Source organism: Anopheles arabiensis, chromosome 3, assembly GCF_016920715.1.
Source record: "Anopheles arabiensis isolate DONGOLA chromosome 3, AaraD3, whole genome shotgun sequence".
Classification (NCBI taxonomy): Eukaryota; Metazoa; Arthropoda; class Insecta; order Diptera; family Culicidae; genus Anopheles; species Anopheles arabiensis.
Window position 1 is genome coordinate 30,096,269 of NC_053518.1, and position 20,510 is coordinate 30,116,778.

At 48.3% G+C, this 20,510-nt stretch overlaps 2 protein-coding genes across 7 annotated transcripts in view; both read left to right on the forward strand.

The window, feature by feature from the left end:
- The window catches only part of LOC120900834 (rap guanine nucleotide exchange factor 2), a 40,685-nt gene extending 28,334 nt beyond the window's left edge, over window positions 1-12,351 (forward strand). For 3 of the 6 annotated variants that reach the window (XM_040308330.1, XM_040308331.1, XM_040308332.1), the window contains exons 3-6: window positions 38-226; window positions 306-4,293; window positions 5,565-5,957; window positions 6,712-9,163. In XM_040308330.1, the coding sequence (XP_040164264.1) occupies window positions 38-226; window positions 306-4,293; window positions 5,565-5,957; window positions 6,712-6,806 (4,665 nt within the window). In that variant the 3' untranslated portion in view covers window positions 6,807-9,163. Of the gene's footprint in view, window positions 1-37; window positions 227-305; window positions 4,294-5,564; window positions 5,958-6,636; window positions 9,164-10,835; window positions 11,847-11,992 lie in introns of those variants that run through there. The other 3 variants (XM_040308334.1, XM_040308333.1, XM_040308336.1) reach the window with 3 other exon arrangements.
- Window positions 12,352-12,475: 124 nt separating this feature from the next.
- LOC120900835 (insulin-like peptide receptor) lies at window positions 12,476-20,503 on the forward strand. Its single transcript, XM_040308337.1, has 6 exons — window positions 12,476-13,602; window positions 15,265-15,409; window positions 16,208-16,288; window positions 16,360-16,528; window positions 16,586-16,706; window positions 16,775-20,503. Exons 1-6 carry the CDS (start codon window positions 13,253-13,255, stop codon window positions 19,137-19,139), a joined length of 3,231 nt encoding a protein of 1,076 aa, XP_040164271.1. The 5' UTR covers window positions 12,476-13,252; the 3' UTR covers window positions 19,140-20,503.
- Window positions 20,504-20,510: the final 7 nt, after the last annotated feature.

Sequence of the window (20,510 nt, forward strand, 5' to 3'; positions counted from 1 at the left end):
ATAATTTATTTTTGATTTTGTTAATCTCTCTTTGCAGTTAACCACTAGCATCTATCCAGAGCTTTATGACAAAGGCAACCGATTATCTCATTCAAGTGATACCAGCCAGGCAGATACCATGACTTCCGTAACGAGCTCGTCGCTAGACTCGGACGAGGTAGATCTCTCCGGTCTGGTGGAATCCGTGGTCGATTCAGACGAGGAGGACATTGCTGAGAGTATAGATGTAAGTACAAAAAACTGCTGTCTCCTTGAGTAACTCCTTGACTAATCGCGCGCTCTTTTGTCACTCCCTTTCTGCGCAGAGTTTAAGCGTGCGCGATACGGTACGAGAATGTTTGGAAAAGGATCCGACCGACCGGACGGTGGAGGACATTGAGATACTGCTCGAGTTTACGCAGAAGCTGAAAGCGTTCACCAACATGACGTTCGCCGTGCGGCGCGCCCTCTGCGCGGTGATGGTGTTTGCGGTGGTCGAGAAGGCCGGCACGGTCGTGATGAACGACGGCGAGGAGCTGGACTCGTGGAGCGTGCTGATCAACGGGCACGTGGAGATCGAGCATGGGACGGGCGAGGTCGAGTATCTGCATTACGGCGACAGCTTCGGCATCATGCCGACGATGGACAAGCTGTACCATCGGGGCGTGATGCGCACCAAGTGCGACGACTGTCAGTTCGTGTGCATCACGCAGACGGACTACTACCGGATACAGCACCAGGGCGAGGACAACATACGCAAGATCGAGGAGGACGGCCAGGTCGTGATGGTGACCGAGTTGCGCAACAGCACGGGAGAGAACGGGTCGCGCAAGGGGTACGTGGTGATACGCGGCACGGTCGAGCGGCTGATGCACCAGCTGGTCGAGGACACGACGCTGACCGATCCGAACTACGTGGAAGACTTCCTGCTCACATGCCGCACCTTCATCAACAATCCGATCGACATCTCGAAGCAGCTGCTGAAGTGGTTCAACGTGGATGGCGGTGGGTCCAGCGAGGACGGAGGCTCGACCGATCTGGTCGATAATGCGGCGGCGGCGACGGCGGTATCGATCGATCGATCGTCTCACTTGTCATCCGGCACGCTGGACAGTGTGCTGTGCGACCGGGTGACGCGCGTCGTACTGCTGTGGGTAAACAATCACTTTACGGATTTCGACACCGATCCGCAGATGATGGAGTTTTTGGAAATCTTCGAATCGGCGCTGGAGAAACGGAGCATGTACGAGCAGCTGCGGCTGCTGCACGTGTACGCGCAGCACAATGCGCGGGAAAGGAACGTTACGCTTGCGCGCAGCTCGCGCGACGAAGATCTGAACTTCCAGATTTCGGGCGGCCCGGGCGGAATCTTCATTACGCGCGTCGAGCCGAAAACGAAAGCGTACGAGGCGGGCCTGAAGCGGGGCGACCAGATACTGGAGGTGAATGGGCAGAGCTTCGAGCACGTGACGTGTGCCCGGGCGCTCGAGATTCTGATGGGCACGACGCACCTGAGCATCACGGTCAAGAGCAATCTGTGGGCTTTTAAGGGCATGCTGTCGAGTGCGGACGGTGATTCGAGCAAGCTGAAGATCGACCTCAAGAAGGGGCTGCGGACGGAGCTGCTGCAGTCGCAGAAGTCGCTCGATCTGGTGGACAAGGTCGGTGGAGGGTTGCTGCCGGCGCCCCAGTTTCTGATGCCGCTGCCCGTCCGGGACATCGAGTACGGGCGGAAGGATTCGGGCGCATCGACACCGTCCGCCCAGATGAACAACAACAAGGGCGGCAGCTTCATGACGCTCGGTGGCAAGAAGCGCATCCAGAAGGCGCTGATCAAGATGAACCTACTGCCAAAGAATAGCGTCTTCCAGGATGATAATATTAACAACAATCACAACAATGGCGGTGGAGGAGGCAGCAACAACAGTAGCAGCAGCAGCGGCGGCGGCGGCGCAAACAACGGCAACAGCAACAACGGTAGCAGCTACGAGGGTGGCAGCGACCGGTCGTCGGGTATCAGCGTCAACTTCTCCTCGCAGGCGTCCTCCATCTCCACCTCCTCGATAACGACGGCCGATTCGGACGAAACGCCACCGACCTCCGCCTACCAGAGCAATCCGGATCTGCGCGAAAATCCCTCCACCCCGGCGAAGGCCCAATCGACGGAGGCGATCGTGCCGGCCAAGACGGGCGGCACGATGTACTACGAGGAGCTGCGGGCGAGCGACTTCCCCGAGCACATCCTGAAGGTGTACAAGTCGGACCAGACGTGCAAGTACCTGCTGGTGCACAAGGAGACGACTGCGCACGAGGTGGTGATGCTGGCGCTGCAAGAGTTCGGCATACACGATCCGAGCTCGAACTTTTCGCTGTGCGAGGTGAGCGTCGGCGAGGGCGGCATGATCAAGCAGCGCCGACTGCCCGACCAGCTGCAAAATCTGGCGGAACGGATCGGGCTCAGCTCGCGGTACTACCTGAAGACGAACGGCATCACGGAGACGCTCGTGCCGGACGATGTGGCGCCGGAGCTGATACGCGAGAGTGCGGTACACTTTCTGCAGCTGAACGCGAACGAGCTGGCGATACAGCTGACGCTGCAGGACTTTAGCATCTTCCGGCAGATCGAGTCGACCGAGTACATCGACGATCTGTTCAACCTGAAGAGCCGGTACGGCAAGCCGATGCTGGTGCGCTTTGCCGAGCTGGTCAACCGGGAGATGTTCTGGGTGGTGACGGAGGTGTGCAGCGAGCACAACATGATGCGCCGGTGCAAGATCATCAAGCAGTTCATCAAGATCGCCCGGCACTGCAAGGAGTGCAAGAACTTCAACAGCCTGTTTGCGATCGTAAGCGGACTGGGGCATGCGGCGGTCAGCCGGCTGCGACAGACGTGGGAAAAGCTACCGTCAAAGTATCAGAAGCTGTTCAACGATCTGCAGGACCTGATGGATCCGTCGCGCAACATGTCCAAGTACCGGCAGTTGATCCAGACGGAGCTGAACGCGCAGCAGCCGGTCATACCGTTCTATCCGGTGGTGAAGAAGGACCTGACGTTTATCCATCTCGGCAACGATACGAAGATCGACAGCCTGATCAACTTCGAGAAGCTGCGCATGATCTCGAAGGAGATCCGGACGCTGCTGCACATGTGCAACTCGCCGTACGACATACTGACCATGCTGGAGTACAAGTGTCAGCCCCCGAGCTCGGCAATGCTGGCGCTCAACCAGATGTCCGTACCGTCGGGCAGTGGGAATTTGATGCTCGCCCCGCCTGCACCACCCCCACCGCCCCCGGTTACGTCGGTGGCGGCGGCGTTCGTGCACAGCCAGACGGTGAAGCGGCGGAAGAAGTCAACGGCCGCCCCGAATCCGAAGAAAATGTTCGAAGAAGCGCAGATGGTACGGCGCGTCAAGGCGTACCTGAACAACATGAAGGTCATCACGGACGAGGACGAGCTGCACCGGTTGTCGCTGGAGTGCGAGGCACAGGGCGGTACCACGCCGAACACGGTCCAGGTGCGCAAGCGCTACCCATCGCCCACGCTCTCCACCACGTCGAGCACCAGCTCGACGAGCGAAGGCAAGAAGGGTGCGCTCGGGCTGGGCATGAGCAGCCTATCGATCGGTAGCGCCAGCAGCGGCAACAGTGGAGCACCAAAGTTCGGTGCCGCCTCACCGCAAGCCGTCAAGAAGCTGCTTTCCCTGTCCGAGCAGACGAAAACGCGCCCCCACCAACCGAGACACCCGACGACTGGGGCGATCCTGCCGCCGCCGCTCACCAACATGCATCACCATCACCACGGGCACCATCACGGGGGGCTGGTGGGGCACCTGAACAGTACGCTGTCGCACTTCCACCATCCACACGCGGCATACCTGCAACACGCCGGTGGTGGTGGTGGTGGTGGTGGTGGTGGCGCAGGTCTAACAATTAGCCCCTCGCAATCGCCGGCCCACTGTTGTGTCGGACCAACCGGAACTACGACCGGCAGTGGTTCAGGTGGTGCCAGCACCGCCGGAGGCCTCATGGGTCCACCGCAATATCCACCTCCGTCGTCGGCACACGCAACCGGTGGGTTTACGGGGGGCAGTGGTGTGACCGGTGGCGGTACCGGTGGGGTCGGGCATCTGTCGGGCCTGCTGCCCACTAATCCACCGAATTATAGCGCCACCATGTCGATGTATGCGAACGGACGCCCGGTACTGGCGAGCCGGATACTGGAGAGTGCCGTCGATGTTGTACCTAGTCAAATACCGCCACCGATGGAACTGCCGCCCGAGAGTAGCTCCTTCCGGAGTCCACCGAACTATGGTATGTGTTAAAAAAGAGCGAGAATTTGTGATGGGATAATACTTGTTTTTCTGATTAGTTTTCACTTTTCAATTGATTACAATTCGATTCTTCTCACTTAATTGCAATAAGTTACTTTTACTAGTTAGTCACGCCAGTTACATCGGTCTCTAGCTTCTTTAAGCTTCCTGCTAATTATTGCGAGGAATTTGAACTAGAGGTGGGCGTTTCGGTTCTTTTAAGTGAACGTGAGTGAACCGAATCGTTCATTGCTGTGAACGTGATATCGGTTCTTTCGTTCATTTGCAAACAGTAATACCTGTAAAGTCTGTGAATTGGTACACTATTCGAAAATCGGTAGAACTACGGATTAATCCGTTGGTCTGATCACATGAAAAGTAAACCAATATTAACACTCTATAATTCGGCCCTGAAAAGCAACTCACACAAATAGTTTAAAATAGACCATTTCTTGCTTTGTCTCTAAATTTGTAAATGTTCGTTTTTCTGTTCGTTATTTAAAAATTATCATGAATTTTTGCACGAACTTTAGTGTTTTTTTTATTTTCATTTTTCAAAAGAATCCTTGCGTTCTTCGTTTGTGCACCGGTTCATTTATTTTCTTCACGTGAACTGAATGATCCGTACGGTTCTGGTACATTTGGCACACCTCTAGTTTGAACGGGTACCCCTTGCTTTATTTTTATAGCATCTAGCAAACTATAATCCACACTGGAATGTATTCAAGATATTTAGCAAGCTATAATTACAGCTGCTATGACTGCTCGTAAACTGCATTGATTATAGCAGAATCAAATAACCCTTGTGAGAGATGTCGGGTGAGCTTTCAAACTGCTCGATTTCGTTCTTCCGATTTTGATCAGGCGCCTCCATTTCACATGGACATATATTACAGGAACACATCGAAAATTTGAGAAAGGACACTCGAGAGAGAATTTTCGATCAAGATCCTGTACAAAAAAAAAACAGGCTTCAAAGGCGCTTGTAGTATATTTTCTATCGACTAAGAGCAATGAGAATATTCTGAAAGATGAGGAAAATTAGGTCCCATATATGTACTATAGCAGACAGGCGACGAACCCCGTTTTTTTCACTTATAGTCAACTGTCCCTATGGCACCGCCAAAAACGCACTTAGAAACACTGGAATCGGTAGTTATGCCTCACTCCACTGTACAGTATAGACATTAGTCCTTCTGGATACGGTCTGTTGCGATCGCTGGAGCATGATTTTAGCGCTGATTTCTAACGCCCAAACTCCTTTTCCTCCAGCTCAAACGGCACATCGACGAATTGCCGGCAGCAGCAACAGCAGCAACAGCAGTACCACCATTCCACCGCCCTACCCTGCCCCGCACCAAAACTTTGGTAACTCATCGCGCATCATCTCCGCGGTCGGGATATCGCCGATCGCGTCCAACTTTGTTGCACCGACCGTCAATGCGCTCTCGCCTATGTATACCGGCAACAGCGGTGGTGGTGGCGGTGGCGGCACATCCGTAGCGTCTCCGGGAGTCGTCAGTGGTGTGTGTGCCAGCTTGCCGCCAGCAATACCGGCACGGTTGCACGAAACGATCGATTCGGGGCCGCCTCCATTGCCCCCGCCGAGTATAGACCTGTCGGCGGAGAGCAGTTCCGTGACCGTGCTGAGCAGCGCTGCTTCCGGTGAGTGTTTTAGCAACTGTGGTTGCCCATTCTTCCCTCCCCATGAAATAGTATGGCAAAACAGTTAGCAATGGTAGTTTGTTGTTGAAATACGGTAGAAGTAGTTTGGGTAGATCATTTTGTTTTATTTTTTTTTTATGAATTTTTATATATTTCCTTTGAACTTTGAACCATTAAATATATTCCCTCGTCTTCTTTTGCTCTGTCTCTCTGGGTGTTGCATGTTTCGATAAGAATATTTGCTGTATGAAATTATGGTTCTTTTCCTTATCCAATAGAACGCGAATGAGGGTTGTGCGTGTTTCACAGTCGAAAAACAATGATTTTTTTTTACATAAGGTCCATTTGTTATGAGTTTTTTCGTGCTTTTGTGGCACGGATTGTGCATGAATATTATTACCGTGTGTTCAGTTCATTTGTTTTCCCATCCCCTATGACTGTAGACACATTTTTTGGTTACTTTCTTTTTTTTAATGTAAAACAAAACACACCGACATATTCTTTTGCATGTGCATATTGTTGTGGTTGTGTGATGTGTTGTTGTTGTTTCCTTCCGTTTCTTTTCCATTTCGGTTCTGCATGGAATGAAGCGATGTGTGCAATTTACCCCTGTGCGTGTATGTACGTGTGTATTTTTCTTTTTCTTTTTTTCATGATCATGAATACGATCCCGTATAAGATAATACGCTCTTCCGTGAAGCAAACTAATGCGAATTGAACCGTATTCTTGCCATGCTGTTGCGTGTGTTTGCAGGAGAAGCTGCCGCAAAGCAACACGAGGACAGTGTGGACCATCCAAATGATTCAGTTGAGACGGATCGTCTGGCAACGATTTCAACGGATGTTTAAACACCTTCGGGAGAAAACTAAAACCAAAAAACTAGAGCTTAAAACAAAAAACTAAAACCGCGTTAAAAGGGCAAGAGGGTGGTGATAAATTGAAACTTCCATGTAGCGTGACTAAAGCGGAGACAAACAATATTTAAACCAAAAGGGAAGACAGAAGGAGACATGTAAATCGCCCGCCCAATAGTTAAGGGCGGCGGGCAATCGTTAATCGTATTGGATGGTCTATAATTGTTGTTGCAAATAATCACATCAGTGTCTAACGAACTGCTGGATGTTTGAAAAGATATAAATAGATAATGCACATACATACATACAAACCATAACCGCCGTTCCCATCTACCGAAAGTGAAGCGTTTCGCTATCGGAAAGCGATCATGCTGCAGGCGGCGTATGATCGTCTCCACAAAAGGATAAAAAACACACACAACATTGTCTCGTCAAACCGTGTTGTAATGACTCTCTTTTAGACGTATTTACCCAATTCTCGTAGGGTAGGAGGGTGTGTTCTATTGCGCACTATACTGAGCCTACTGAAGGGTCGTCTAGCTGGTAGAATTTACTGTAGAATGAACGTATGTATGTGTGTTACTGTAACACAGGAAGTGCGTCTAGTTACTCATCTCTTCTCCCCCGCTATCCTTCTCTTATTCTCTCTCTCTCTCTCTCTCTCTCTCTCTCTCTCTCTCACACACACACACACACACACACACACACTTTTATATCCTATTGTGTGCGTGTGCCCAAAAGTCAACGCGAATAAATCGTACCACTTTTTTCCAATCCCACAAGACTGACGACGATAGAAGCAAACGCACGCGTAGATAAAACTATTTTTTGTAAGATTATTGTACGCGAGACTAAATCTCCTTGACATTGCGACACATACAAACTGCAACCCGTATAGTCATTAGAAAGCACCGATCTATGAATCATCATGAATATACTACGGGTGTGCCGTGTGGTTTGATGTTGTGTGCTACATTTATTGAAGAATATATATATAGATATTGTTGCACTTTTTGGTGTCTATCAATGGGTGATGGATCAATGATTGTTCCAATTGTACTGCTGCAATGATAAAATGGCAGCTGGCAGCATAGAAGCCGATGAGTACCTTGTGCAAAACAGATATTGATGTTAAAGATTTATCTATTAAAAAAACATACACCTACTGAAATACTGATGGCGTAATTGGATTACGATCCCGTTTGATATACACTTAAAGATGCCTATGCACACATCCACATCAATGTTCTCCACTGACCAATCGTAACTAAGCAAAGCAGAAGCATTTTCTTTTAATATTCCAATGAAGAGATAAGCGTATTTGTGTGAGCACCTTTTCTACCCTTGTCTACTAGCTTATTATTCTGAGAGAAAGTCATTAACAAGCGATATTAGTAATTATTTTGCAAAACGATATCATTCATCACTTGAAACTGTGTCATATCGAAAGTGTGTTCTATTTTTTTTTTAGTTGGCTGGTACCTCTAAATACAGATAGAAATTGGTTACCCTTTTCTTAGGTTCCTTTTTGGTAGCTACTACTAGAGTGCGATCGATGAGTAGGAGCAGCATAGTGGAGACTTTATATGTACTCTCTATAGCGAGCAAATCGCGCGCGCCCCCTTTCGGGCAAATATCTAACCATGATGCCTAAGAGCAAAACGAGAAAAGGGTTGCAAGGAAGAAATATTGAATTATCTATAAGGGATCTATAGGGAATGCGAATCAAACTAGAAAGAAAGAAAATTATAAAATATATCTATAAGAAAAGAAAATCAAACTAGGAAGTGTAAACATAGTGGAAAACTATATTATATTTATGGATGTCGCAATACCAATACCCAGAACCAAAGGCACACAAAGCATCCAAGATATTCAAATATATGATAGAGTGTTGTTGCATTTCACAAAATGCCAAAAGAGAGAAAAAAAGTGTTTCAGTATCAAAAACAATGTCATAAACCTCATCTCCCGAGACTAAAGCATACACCTGCACATCCCGTTTATGCAATCTATTCATATATTGGTATTCATATTGATGTACACTGATGCAACCAATGTTAAACATTGAAATAGGACGAACAGATAGAGAACATGTGAGGTGTACTAACACAGGGTTTAAGGCAAATAATGTGATGTGATCGGGGAGAAAAAAAAAACACAGCTAAACGGAGTGGGTTTATTAGTAGTTCCGTGCAAGAAACGGTAAAACAAAACCAGAACCTTTTACCCGCTCTCTCGTGCACTTCTTTTGCTATCAATATTCTATTCGCTTGACAAACGTGTGTATGTATACGTATATGCCGCCAGAAATTGTGGAGAAATAAAGAAGCAACCCAATATCAAACACATCAACCTGTGTCGAAATGCACCCAAATGTGCAACCAAACCAAGTGTGCAACCAAACCAACCTTGTATGAAGCGCTTTTCAGTATGTGTTATTCTGCCGTTTAATCCCGTTTGCGCTAGCTAACATACCTGCGCTAAGATTCATTTCATACGCGCCTACGCACAGCGAAGAGATAAGCAGCACGTGATTTCATTCCAAACTTGAATTGCGCGTCGACAACACGTTGCTTTCTGTGACCGATGTACTCTATAGCTACCACCGGAAGTTGTTGAATCGGATTGGCAGAAGAAGAACAACAACTCCGGGCGACTCTGGAGGACTCTGGACGACTCTGGACGACTCTGGACGACTCTGGACGACTCTGGACGACTCTGGACGACTCTGGACGACTCTGGACGACTCTGGATGACTCTGGACGACTCTGGACGACTCTGGACGACTCTGGACGACTCTGGACGACTCTGGACGACTCTGGACGACTCTGGACGACTCTGGAGAACTCTGGATGACTCTGGACGAATCTGGACGACTCTGGAGAACTCTGGATGACTCTGGACGAATCTGGACGACTCTGGACGAATCTGGACGACTCTGGACTACTCTGGACGACTCTGGATGACTTTGGACGACTCTGGACGACTCTGGACGACTCTGGACGACTCTGGATGACAACTCTGAGAGACTCTGAAGGACTCCGGAGAACTCTGGACGACTGCGACCCCGGACGACTTCGTCTCTGGGCGGGACTAGTTGGTCTCATTGTGCCAGAGTCGTTATCGGACCTGCAATAGCCGGAGTCTGATCGGAGTCGTCGGTGCGCTCCAGAGAGCACATCACTACTTCACCAAAGGAGATGTTTTGTAATTATCGACGCGCCAAAGAACGAACACCGGGGGAAATCACCTCTAGTGTGCCATCGTGTGCTGCAACAAATGACCAGGGTGGAGGGGGCAAAGCAGAGTTACAAAGCGGCAAATTTTGAAATGATAGACCCAACTCTCACGCCAATATGAATGTTTCTTTAAAACGTGTCACTAGTCCCCCTGAACAGTAGTAAGGAAATAAGTGCACATACCAAAAGTAAAACAAACATACACACACATACATAGTTGCACACAAATACAGTACTGCAAACCAAGTGCATGCAGTTGTAAACGAGAACCGTGCGTGGTGTGGTGTTTGTCCGCGTCGAAGAAATCATGATGACACACGGTCGTAGATTTTTTCCTTTTCTATTGCTCCAATGCTGAAGAAATTGAGAAATGAGGGTGGAATGGGAGGGTTTGAATGCAAAACCATTCAAACCCTCCCATAAATCTTTTCCTCATACACTTTTCTTATCGAAACATGCAACCCGCGCTTACAGAGATGATCGTGTCGGCTAACATTTCTTCTGTTTTGCTATAATATTCAAAACTACCCGATAAAAAAACTGCTCGAACGACAGCATTTTCCCGGCAAAGCGCAAAAGAACAAATACCAACAACAGCGTTTGTGCCATACTAATTGCCTATTGCCACCCCAGCCTCCGCTCCCCCAAACAAATCTTTTCCCATTCCAATAAACCGAAAACCTTCAATCACACTAACCTTTAATCCCTGTTGTTGTTTTTTTTTCTCTCTTCTTTCTATTTCTCTTCTGTTTTTATCTAATTCTGTTTCTCGCTTTTGTAGTAATGTAGACAAACTTAACCACCAAACAAACCACACACAAAACACCAGGAACACTCATACAGTAAAACGAAATCCTTGACCGTCCTTTTTGGGGCGTGGGGTGTGTGCGCGGTGGTGTGGTGGTTTCGTTTCGTTGTGCTGTCCTAGCCCTCGGTTCGGTTAAAGTAACCAAATAGCATAGCTGCTTCATCGCCCAATGTTTTGCTCTCTCGTGTATCGCTCGTGCTGGTGCTCCCTGTATGCACACATTCCCCGCCGGTTACGGGTGACGTCAGCTCAGCGGCAGCAAGAATGGTGGCGCCGCCTCATAAGCCCTGCTTCTCTCGTGCGTCTCGTGCGACAACACTGTTTCTAGACATTCAGCTGTGCTGTTGGGCTCATCATGATCGGTTCGCGGTGTAGTTTCTATTTTTTAGTTATTTAAGCAGTTGGTGGGGTAAAAGCTTAGATCGACAGAGCCACTTCTTTACTAGTAATGTAGTGTGTAGTGTTTGTAGAGGACGAACAAACGAAACTTACTTCCAAAACCACGGCGTCCGACGGGCGTCGTGTACCAAAGAATTAACGCAACGTTGAATCAAAAGTACGAAAAAAAGCTGGCAATCTTTCTCAAATCTGCGTTCTCATGGCGCGCATCTCACTCTATCTCTCTTTATAGTTTCCTTAGCTAGGCGCTATTAGATGTGTAGGACTATACGTTAAGCTAGTTTTAGTTTTTTTTTTCTCATTTATGTTGTTTGTTAGTGTACTACTGACACGCTAGAACGCACTAACAGATGCTCTCTGTTGCCGATGCTCTCAATCCGGTGAAGGTATTTCATTGTTGTAAGTGTAAAAGGCAAACAACCTCGTCTACCTAGTGCCTAACAAAAACGGGTTGCGAGGACACATACATAACATTACTTGATCTTGATCGTCGAATATCATAAACACAAACACACTAAACACTCAACGAGAGATGTGATGAGGAAGCAACAAAACAGGACGAAACTTCCTTACTAGACTAGTGACTGTGCCGCGTTTTGTTTTGTTTTTAATATTCCCCAATCACTCCCACCCCCCCCCCCCCCCCCCAGCTCACCGCAAACTATGGCGCCCCGTCTATAATTGTATGTTGTTCTGTTTCTTTCATTTCATTTCCTTTTTTTTATATACAGCACGAACCGTCCCTTACGGGCCGTATACGTCCCAGGCGTACCACAATCACATATCGCGAACGCGCGGTCCTCGATTTTAAGCCCCATTTCATATGGATCCGTTTTCGGTGCGAGTCCGGATGTAGGTATTAGCAATAGGAGAGATGTATGTAGCGGACATTTCCCGACCGGAGAGCAACGGAACGAAAAACAAAAGCAACGACAGTAGCATTTGTACACACCATACGCTGCAGATAATGACCGAGTAGAAAATGAGAGTGAACTAGAGAGAGAGAGGGAGAGAGCAAGCGACAGAAACGCGTGAGACGCGCAACGCAAAGTAAAGACGTCGCCAAATGACCCTGGAATGAACCATTCAATGGTCTGTGACGTTCTCTTAGTCCTTCTTTCTGCTGCTTCTTCCACACTGAGCCTTTTTCTTCTTTGCGCATAATAGTAGGATTTCACCCAATCTGTGTAGATTTGATTTTCTTTGGAATGCTCATTAACTTACAGCGTTGACCCAATTACAGTTGAGCCACGTGCCAAAACCAAATCTATTCTCACAAAACGCATAGCTCTTCCGATGCGTATTCGGTGAGTTTTGCGCATTCTGCATGTGTGTGTGTGTGTAACTGAGTATCCCAACTATTTGCATCTGAAGACGGAACCTAACCGCCCCGCGGGCCATTGGTTACTCATCGATTGTAGTGCTGAGCAGCATGAAAAGGAATGGGAGAAGCATTTATTCACTTGGCTCCCTTTTACACACCTGTATGTGTCCGTTTTTCTTCTTCCTCTTCTTCTTCAACGGTGCACTATGGCTAGAGATCATCAATCTTGGCCATAGTCTCTCCACCTCTCCGTCTACAAACACACTCGCGCATTCTATCTCTCCTCCCGCCGGTTGCAAGTCGTCCACTTTGTGATTGTGTGTGTTCGAGCAGCTAATAATTCAATTAGACATAATTGTTGATCGACTTCTCGAGATTGGTTCACCTTTGCCGGGAGAAAGAATCATCACCCGCCCAGCACCCCCATCGCGGCGCGCCTGTGTGTGCGTAAACGGTTGAACACGCGCCTACCCCGACCGGCGGGCGTGCATGCATGCCATCCAGTCCAGTCTTGAAGCTCGCGCCGAGAACAGGCGCGCCTACTTTGCCTTTGCTCTCAGCAGTACGCTACCGTCTCGAGTTGCTTTGTGTTTTTGTGTGTGTGTGTGTCTAGTTTCCTCCCTTGCTGCTCTCCCGCCTGTGGTACGTAGTGCAGTGCGGCGGAGCAATGGCATTGCGGTGGAAAGTGTTTTCCCTCGCAACCGTGTGGTTGCTTGCTGCTGCCCAAAATCACGACCCCACAATGTCGCGAATGGTGCGTGACGCAATCGAAGCAGGCGGTAACGGCCAACGATCAATCTCGACGACGACTGTAAGCTCGAACACCACCACCACCACCGCGTCCGATACGACGACGGACGATAGTGATCCGCGCTGCACCAACGTGGACATCCGGAACGATCTGCGGCGCCTGAAGCAGATCGAAAACTGCACCGTAATCAATGGGTTCCTGCAAATGGTACTGATCGAGCGCGTGCCGAGCGAGGAGTTTGAAAAGTACAGCTGCAAGAACCTGAGGTGCGTATGGTTTGGGGGTTGGTTTTTGTTTTATTTTGTTTTAGTGCGCGCCTGCATGCGTTCTATTGGCAAAACACGGGACACCGTGTTGCATTTGACATTGGAGGTCATCGAATCGAATGGAAGAAGGTTAGATCCAGTGGTGGTAATTTGTAACCTGCTGCCAATAGTGATCTGCGTCTTCAGTGCTCGCTCTCTTGCTCTCTCTCTCTCACTCTCCAGTACGATATTAGTGGTTGTTTAGAACGCATCATGGCAAGCCATGTAATAGTCGTGTCGCGAAGCCGACTCTTCTCATGTGCAGTGTGTGTGTGGTGCTGTCAGGTTATGCAATAATGCACAGTCATCTCTCACCTTCTCTTTCCATATCTCTCTACATACCATAGCAAACCGGTCAGATATATTCAACTCGTTTAGCTCTCCCGATAGAATTAGCTGTATATATAATAACAACCGGTACGGTTTGAAAATAAGAATGGTTCGTTATAAAAAAGTAAACGTTTTCTCAATCAAAAGCATACAATCGCAACTATGCTTAGCTGGCAAGCGCATCGATGAATCATCAATTAATACTACCTACTAGCTACTGCTACTACTTATCGTGACACCTTCCCAAAGTGTATGAATATCAGGTGGTCTCATAGCCTGTTTTTTATAGCAAAAGTTGAACGTCACTTTTTGACAGCATGGGTGAAAACATTTCCCCAAACAAGCTTTCTGACGACTTGCCTTACACACAAACAATCTTAGAATCTTCGTTATTTGCACTGAAATACCTTAAAAAGCACTCAAAATATATGTTACTGTAGGCTAAACCAAATCTGAACTAATTAAAATCCATTTTTGGATCAAAATAATGCCGTCGATGAGGACACCAATGTGTACTACGTATGTGTTGCTAAAAACAAAGCGAACGGTTCCTATGGAAATTCACTTCACCCATTCTGTCAAAAGGAGATTTTTTTGATTTCGAAATTAGTTGTCAATTTGTATGGGACGAGACCACCTGATATTCATACACTTTGCACCTTCCCCACACGTGCGTGGTGTACATCGGTTTTATAAGTGATAAATGTGATACATAATACAGCATACATAATTCTAAACAAAAGGAAAGACAGGTTTAAAATTGAGACGACAGGGCAAAGGGTGTGCACTACTATTGATAGCGTGTTTGCTGCGTGTGTAAGTGACGGTAGTGTAAGATAGCGAAGATTTAAAAGAAAGATTAAAAAAAACAAACAATCATGTACACTATTAGAGAAAGATGGAAAGAGGGCGTATACGGTGCCGCCGTGGTTTTGCGAACCATCAAGGTTAAGCTCTAGGCGGAAGAAATTTATATGAAATTGTGCACACCCCACAAGCAGAGGGATGATGGTAGTTTGTAGTGAGTGTCGTGTCTGTGTGCGGTTCAAATCACCCCAAAAATACGGGTGAGGACATTGTTTTTTACTCAAACCACGATGGCAGAAAACCGTGCAGAACTGCAAATGAATCGAAAAATAAAAGTATAAATCCCTTTATGTGTAAATGTATGCGCATTTGGGTTGTTTTTTTCTATTATGATTTTTGTTTTCTATAACGAAACATGGGGACGAGGAAATGCTCATCTCCGGAAAATTTCTAATCAAACACACACACACGTCCATTAAACTGCAGAGAGGTAACGGGTTACATGCTGTTCTTTCGCGTCATCAATCTCGTGACCCTGCGGCGACTATTTCCGCAGCTGGCGGTCATCCGCGGGCAGCAGCTGATCGGCAACTATGCGCTGGTGTTTTACTACATGGAGAACATGATCGAGGTAGGCGCGTGGACATGCTGTTTTTTCAGTCCATTAAACTAATCTCTATTTTTCTTTCTCTCTCTTTCTCTCTCTCTCCCTCTCTCTTTCTTTATCTCTTTCTCTCTTTATCTCTTTCTCTTACTCTTTCCATCTCCGCTGTCTTTCTTTCTATCTCTCTTGCCTTGTATTTCTCTTTCTGTTTCTCTCTTTCTTTCTGTTTCTTTCTCTATTTCTGTCTTTCTCTGTCTCTGTCTTTGTTTCTCTTTCTGTTTTTCTCTCTCTATTTCTCTTTCTCTCTCCTCTCCTTTCTTTTTCTCTTTCTGTTTCTCTCTCTATTCTTTCTCTTTGTTTTTCTCTCTCTTTCTCTTTCTGTTTCTCTCTCTCTCTTCCTCTCTCTCTTTCTATCTCTCTTTGTATCTCTCTATGTATGTCTCTGTCTATGTCTCTCTCTTTTTCTTTTTTTCTCAACTTCTCTCTCTCTTTTTCTCTCTCTCTCTCTCTGCCTATGAGTCTGTCTATGTCTCTCTTTCTATTTAACTTTCTCTCTCTCTTCATCTATCTCTCTCTCTATCTCTATGTATATCTATCTTTATCCTCTCTTACTCTCTCTCTCTTCATCTATCTCTCTCTCTATCTCTATGTATATCTATCTTTATCCTCTCTTACTCTCTCTCTCTCTTCATCTATCTCTCTCTCTCTATCTCTATGTATATCTATCTTTATCCTCTCTTACTCTCTCTCCGTTTCCCTCCCTATCACTCTTTCTCCTCCTCCCCCTCTTCCTCTTTCTTTTTTCGCTCTCTTCGCTTTTGCCAGCTTGGACTGAAGAACCTGGTAGCAATCCAGCGCGGCTTCGTGTACACACTGCACTGTCCTCAGCTATGTCACCTAGATACGGTAAGGTCGGAACGGGGGTTCGTCGCTTAGGAAAGTCTTCTTTCCTTTATACTTGCTTTTCGCCTGCTTAGATTGATTGGGCCGCTATCAGTGGGCTGGAGAATGGTACTAAAAGCCAGAACTCGTTCGAACCGCCCAAATCGGTGTGCAACAACTCGACGGTGTGCCGGGCCTGCGTACCGACCTACTGCTGGGGCAGCGAAAGCTGCCAAAAGTTCTACAATGGCTACAATTTTAATGGTGAGTTGTGATTTGTAGCCATTGCAGATGCTGATTGATCGGTTGCTTCCGTTTAAGGTCGCATCAAGTGTCACCCACAGTGCCTGGGAGGGTGTACTGGAACGTCTGCGACCGAGTGTAAGGTGTGCCGGGGTTGGAAGGAAGGCAAACGATGCGTCGAGCAGTGTTCCGCTGATCGGTAGGTAGTTGGTCCGGTGTGTTTGTGTGACTTTTACATTAATCTAACCTTCCCACTTGTATTTGTAGCCTACTGTACCGCCCAACGAAGCGCTGCATCACGAAGGAAACCTGCCTGGAGCGGAGCGGGCTGCTGTACCAGAACGAGTGTGTGCTCGAGTGCCCGGCCGGCTACAGCACGACCAACGTAGACCAGGAGCAGGCCGATTTTTCCGACCACAAGTGCTACCCCTGTCTGTACCGGTGCCCGAAGGTGTGCGACGGCACCGAGATTATGTATCTGGCCGATGCCGATCGGATGCGCGGCTGCACGATCGTGAACGGTACGCTGCACATCCGGCTGAAGGAGGACCACCCGAACCTGGTCGACGAGCTGCGGAACGGGCTGAGCGATGTGGAGGAAATTATGGGCAATCTGAAGGTGTTCCGCTCCACCTTCATCCCGTCGCTCGAGTTTCTCGCCAACCTGCAGATCATCCACGGGGTGGACGTGAACGAGAACGCCAAGTTTTCGCTGATGGTGTACGAAAACAGCAACCTGCAGCGGCTGTGGAACTTTGAGCAGAAAACGAACCTCCGGCTGGACAACGGCGGCATGTACTTCGCCAACAACAAGCTGCTGTGCGGTGCTCAAATCAAGCTGCTGCGCCGCATCACCGACTACAACAATGCGAGCGACACGATCGACTGGAGTTCGAACGGGTACATGCAGGCGTGCAACGTGCAAACGTTCCACGTCCGCGCGTCAGTCCTGTCGAGCCGGAACGCGACACTCTACTGGCGGAACGAGCCCAACATCAAGACGCACCACCGGCTGACGGGCTACCTGGTCCACTGCATCCGCACGGAGGTGGACCGCTCGCCGTACGAGGACCGGGAGCTCTGTTCCAAGTTTGGCTGGAAGTCTCGGCTGGTGCCGCTGGAGGGCGTCAGCATCGAGGGCAGCTACTACGCGTACCGTTTGACCCGGCTGAAGCCGTACACCCGGTACGGGTGCTACGTGCAGACGTACTACAACGAGTCGGTCAACAATGCGACCGACCCGGTGGGCATGTCCGACATGGTGTACTTCCGCACGGCCAAGGACCGGCCGACGTCGCCGCTGCGCGTGCACACGGCGCGCAAGAACGAGAGCGCGATCACGCTCGCCTGGGTGATACTGGCGTCCGAGCAGGGCATGGTGTCGCTGTACCAGGTGGACGTGTTCCTGCAGCCGGACGAGGTGGCCAAGTTCGACCGGCGCAACTACTGCACGCATCCGCATCAGGCAAGAAGCATGCACAGTGAGCAGGCGCCGGGTGAGGGAAGCTGCACCCGGGACACGTGCTGGGGCTGCGATCAGCTCGAGTACGAACAGGAGCTGGAAGAGGAGGAGGAAGAGGAAGAGGATGAGGATGATGAGCTGACGACACCGGATGACTTTTTTGCCGAGCACACGTCGTCGGAGGATGGGGGTCGTATTGGAGGGCGCCGTCGGAGGAAGCGATCCACCGAACGGCCTGGTCGCCGCCAGGTAGATGACTTTGAGACGAGCATGCTGAAGTTGCTCAAGGTGGCCGACAGGCATGAGGATCATTACGCGCGGCGTATGCGCCGCGACGCAGCAACGGAGATCGAGTTTGTGAATCGACTCTTTTACCACACCTTCACGACGGACAATTACGAGTACACGGTGGCGGGGCTGAGTCCGTTCACGCGCTACGTGTTCCAACTGTTTGCGTGCAGCGAGAACGATGCCGTGTACTGCAGCTCGTACAGTCTGTACACCGATCGGACCAACCCGTCGCCGTACGTCGATCGGGTTAATGTGAGCGTTGAAATGAAGGAGCAAGAGATGGCACCAACCGGCCCCGAACTGATGGCACCTAAAAACCACAGCTCCGAGGAAGGAAACACGACCGCCACCATCACCACCACAACGACGCCCCCTGTCTCGATCGTAAAGACGACGTACGGCGATCGTATCGTGCTGTACTTTCCCGAACCGACCGAAGTGAACGGTCTCACCGTGGCTTACCGCGTCGAGCGGGAAGTTATCAATGGGACGTACCTGAAGCGGCGCACGGATTGCTTCACGCGGCTGGAACACGAGCGCAACCAGTATCGCTACACGATCCAGGGCGTTACGCCCGGCGAGTATCTGCTTCGAGTGCAGGCGATCTCGCTAGCCGGAGCTGGCCCGTTCTCCGAGTGGATGCTTGTGCGGGTGCTTGAGCCATTGCCACGGAAGGCGGTGGGCTCTGGGAAAGGGTTGCGCGATGGATTGATTGCGCTGCTCGTGCTGCTACTGTTGGGCGGTGGTGGGGCGCTAGCGTTCTACCTTTGCCGGCGTCGTCGGCGAACGTTCCGGCGGGACGATAAGATACCGCTCGCCGTCAATGATGGCAATGAGATCAATCTTGACGATGGGTTTGTAAACTGCCCGTTGAAGTAGTAACGCTCAGCTAACGCAAAGACCAAAATGTGCCAAATAGGTCAATTGCATCTCACCAAAATTTGATTGCCATTTTTTGCTAAACATTTAAGAGTGGAAGCGTTTCATCATTTAAGTAGCACACATAGGCAACCGTTTTACGTAGTAATAGGTTTGCTGTCCGTCTTATCCTGCAGCTCTTCCTTCCAGTGTATAATTAATTGTGTGATTTTAAACAATGCAGGTCATAACAGCGTGTTTTTTTAAGGTAAATTCAAACATATGATCGTCAAACTAACAAACGATCATTCTTAGCGGACAGCGACAGGACCTTTGCCAAACAAAATGCTGCTTGGAGATTAGATAGGAGCAAAATTAAAATAAGCAATAAGAGACTAACAGGAAAACGTAAACGATGAAAGACATGCTCGCCTTATTGGTAGGAATATTGCACATAAATCAGAAATGGAATCTATTTTCATCCAGACCACGCGTCCCCCTAGCAGGAAAGCCTGCATATCTTGAGTGTCCTCTTACCTGGTACAAACAAGGCTTTTTCTAGATCTAGATCAACCCTCTGCCATAAGTCCCACTAATAGACTAAACCTTTCTATTTCGTTACTTTATTGATTTTACCCATGGCAGGATCGTCACAGACTCGCGTATGAAAGGCTCTCGGGCGGTCTATACGGACTTACAAGCCCAAAAAACCGCCATGACCACACTAAATAGAATGAAGAGAAAATTGTACAAGAAACATACAGCTAGATTGCTTTCTACAAATCAAAGACTTGCACTACCATGTCAAATAGGGTTAATTAGTAATCACGCATCGGTTACCACAGTATACTCGTTCGTTTCATTTTAGAGTAAACAAATTTTATATTCAAACGTGTATTGTAAGATACAGAGTTTTCCAAGAGTTCTCATAGCTGTGGGACACTTTATTGACTCTTTAATGAAATGATCATAATACAATGGGAATTGGACTCTATAGCACTCTTGTTGGCAAAATCCAATAGGAATTTCCGAAGCAGCCTGTCCAAAAAGGGTGCCATAGGGTGCCATTCGCTAAGGAATTCCAGTCCAATTTCCAACATATGATGTTCACTTCCCTTAAGAAAGAATCAAGGAAGTGTCCCACAACTATGAGAGACCCCTAGAAAACCCTGTAAACAATCAAAGACAAGCCAAAATAGGCATTTACATGAAACCAAATATTCAAATTCGAATGCCACAATGTGTGGGACGAATTGTATTCTTCCTTGATTTTGTTTTAAATATCATTACTAGTTTAGCATCCCTGTGAATAGCTCAATAGCGGACACCCTCTACTCTAGGGTAAAAATAAATAAAATTTAGTTTTGCTCTATTTCTCCCCTCAATAATTGA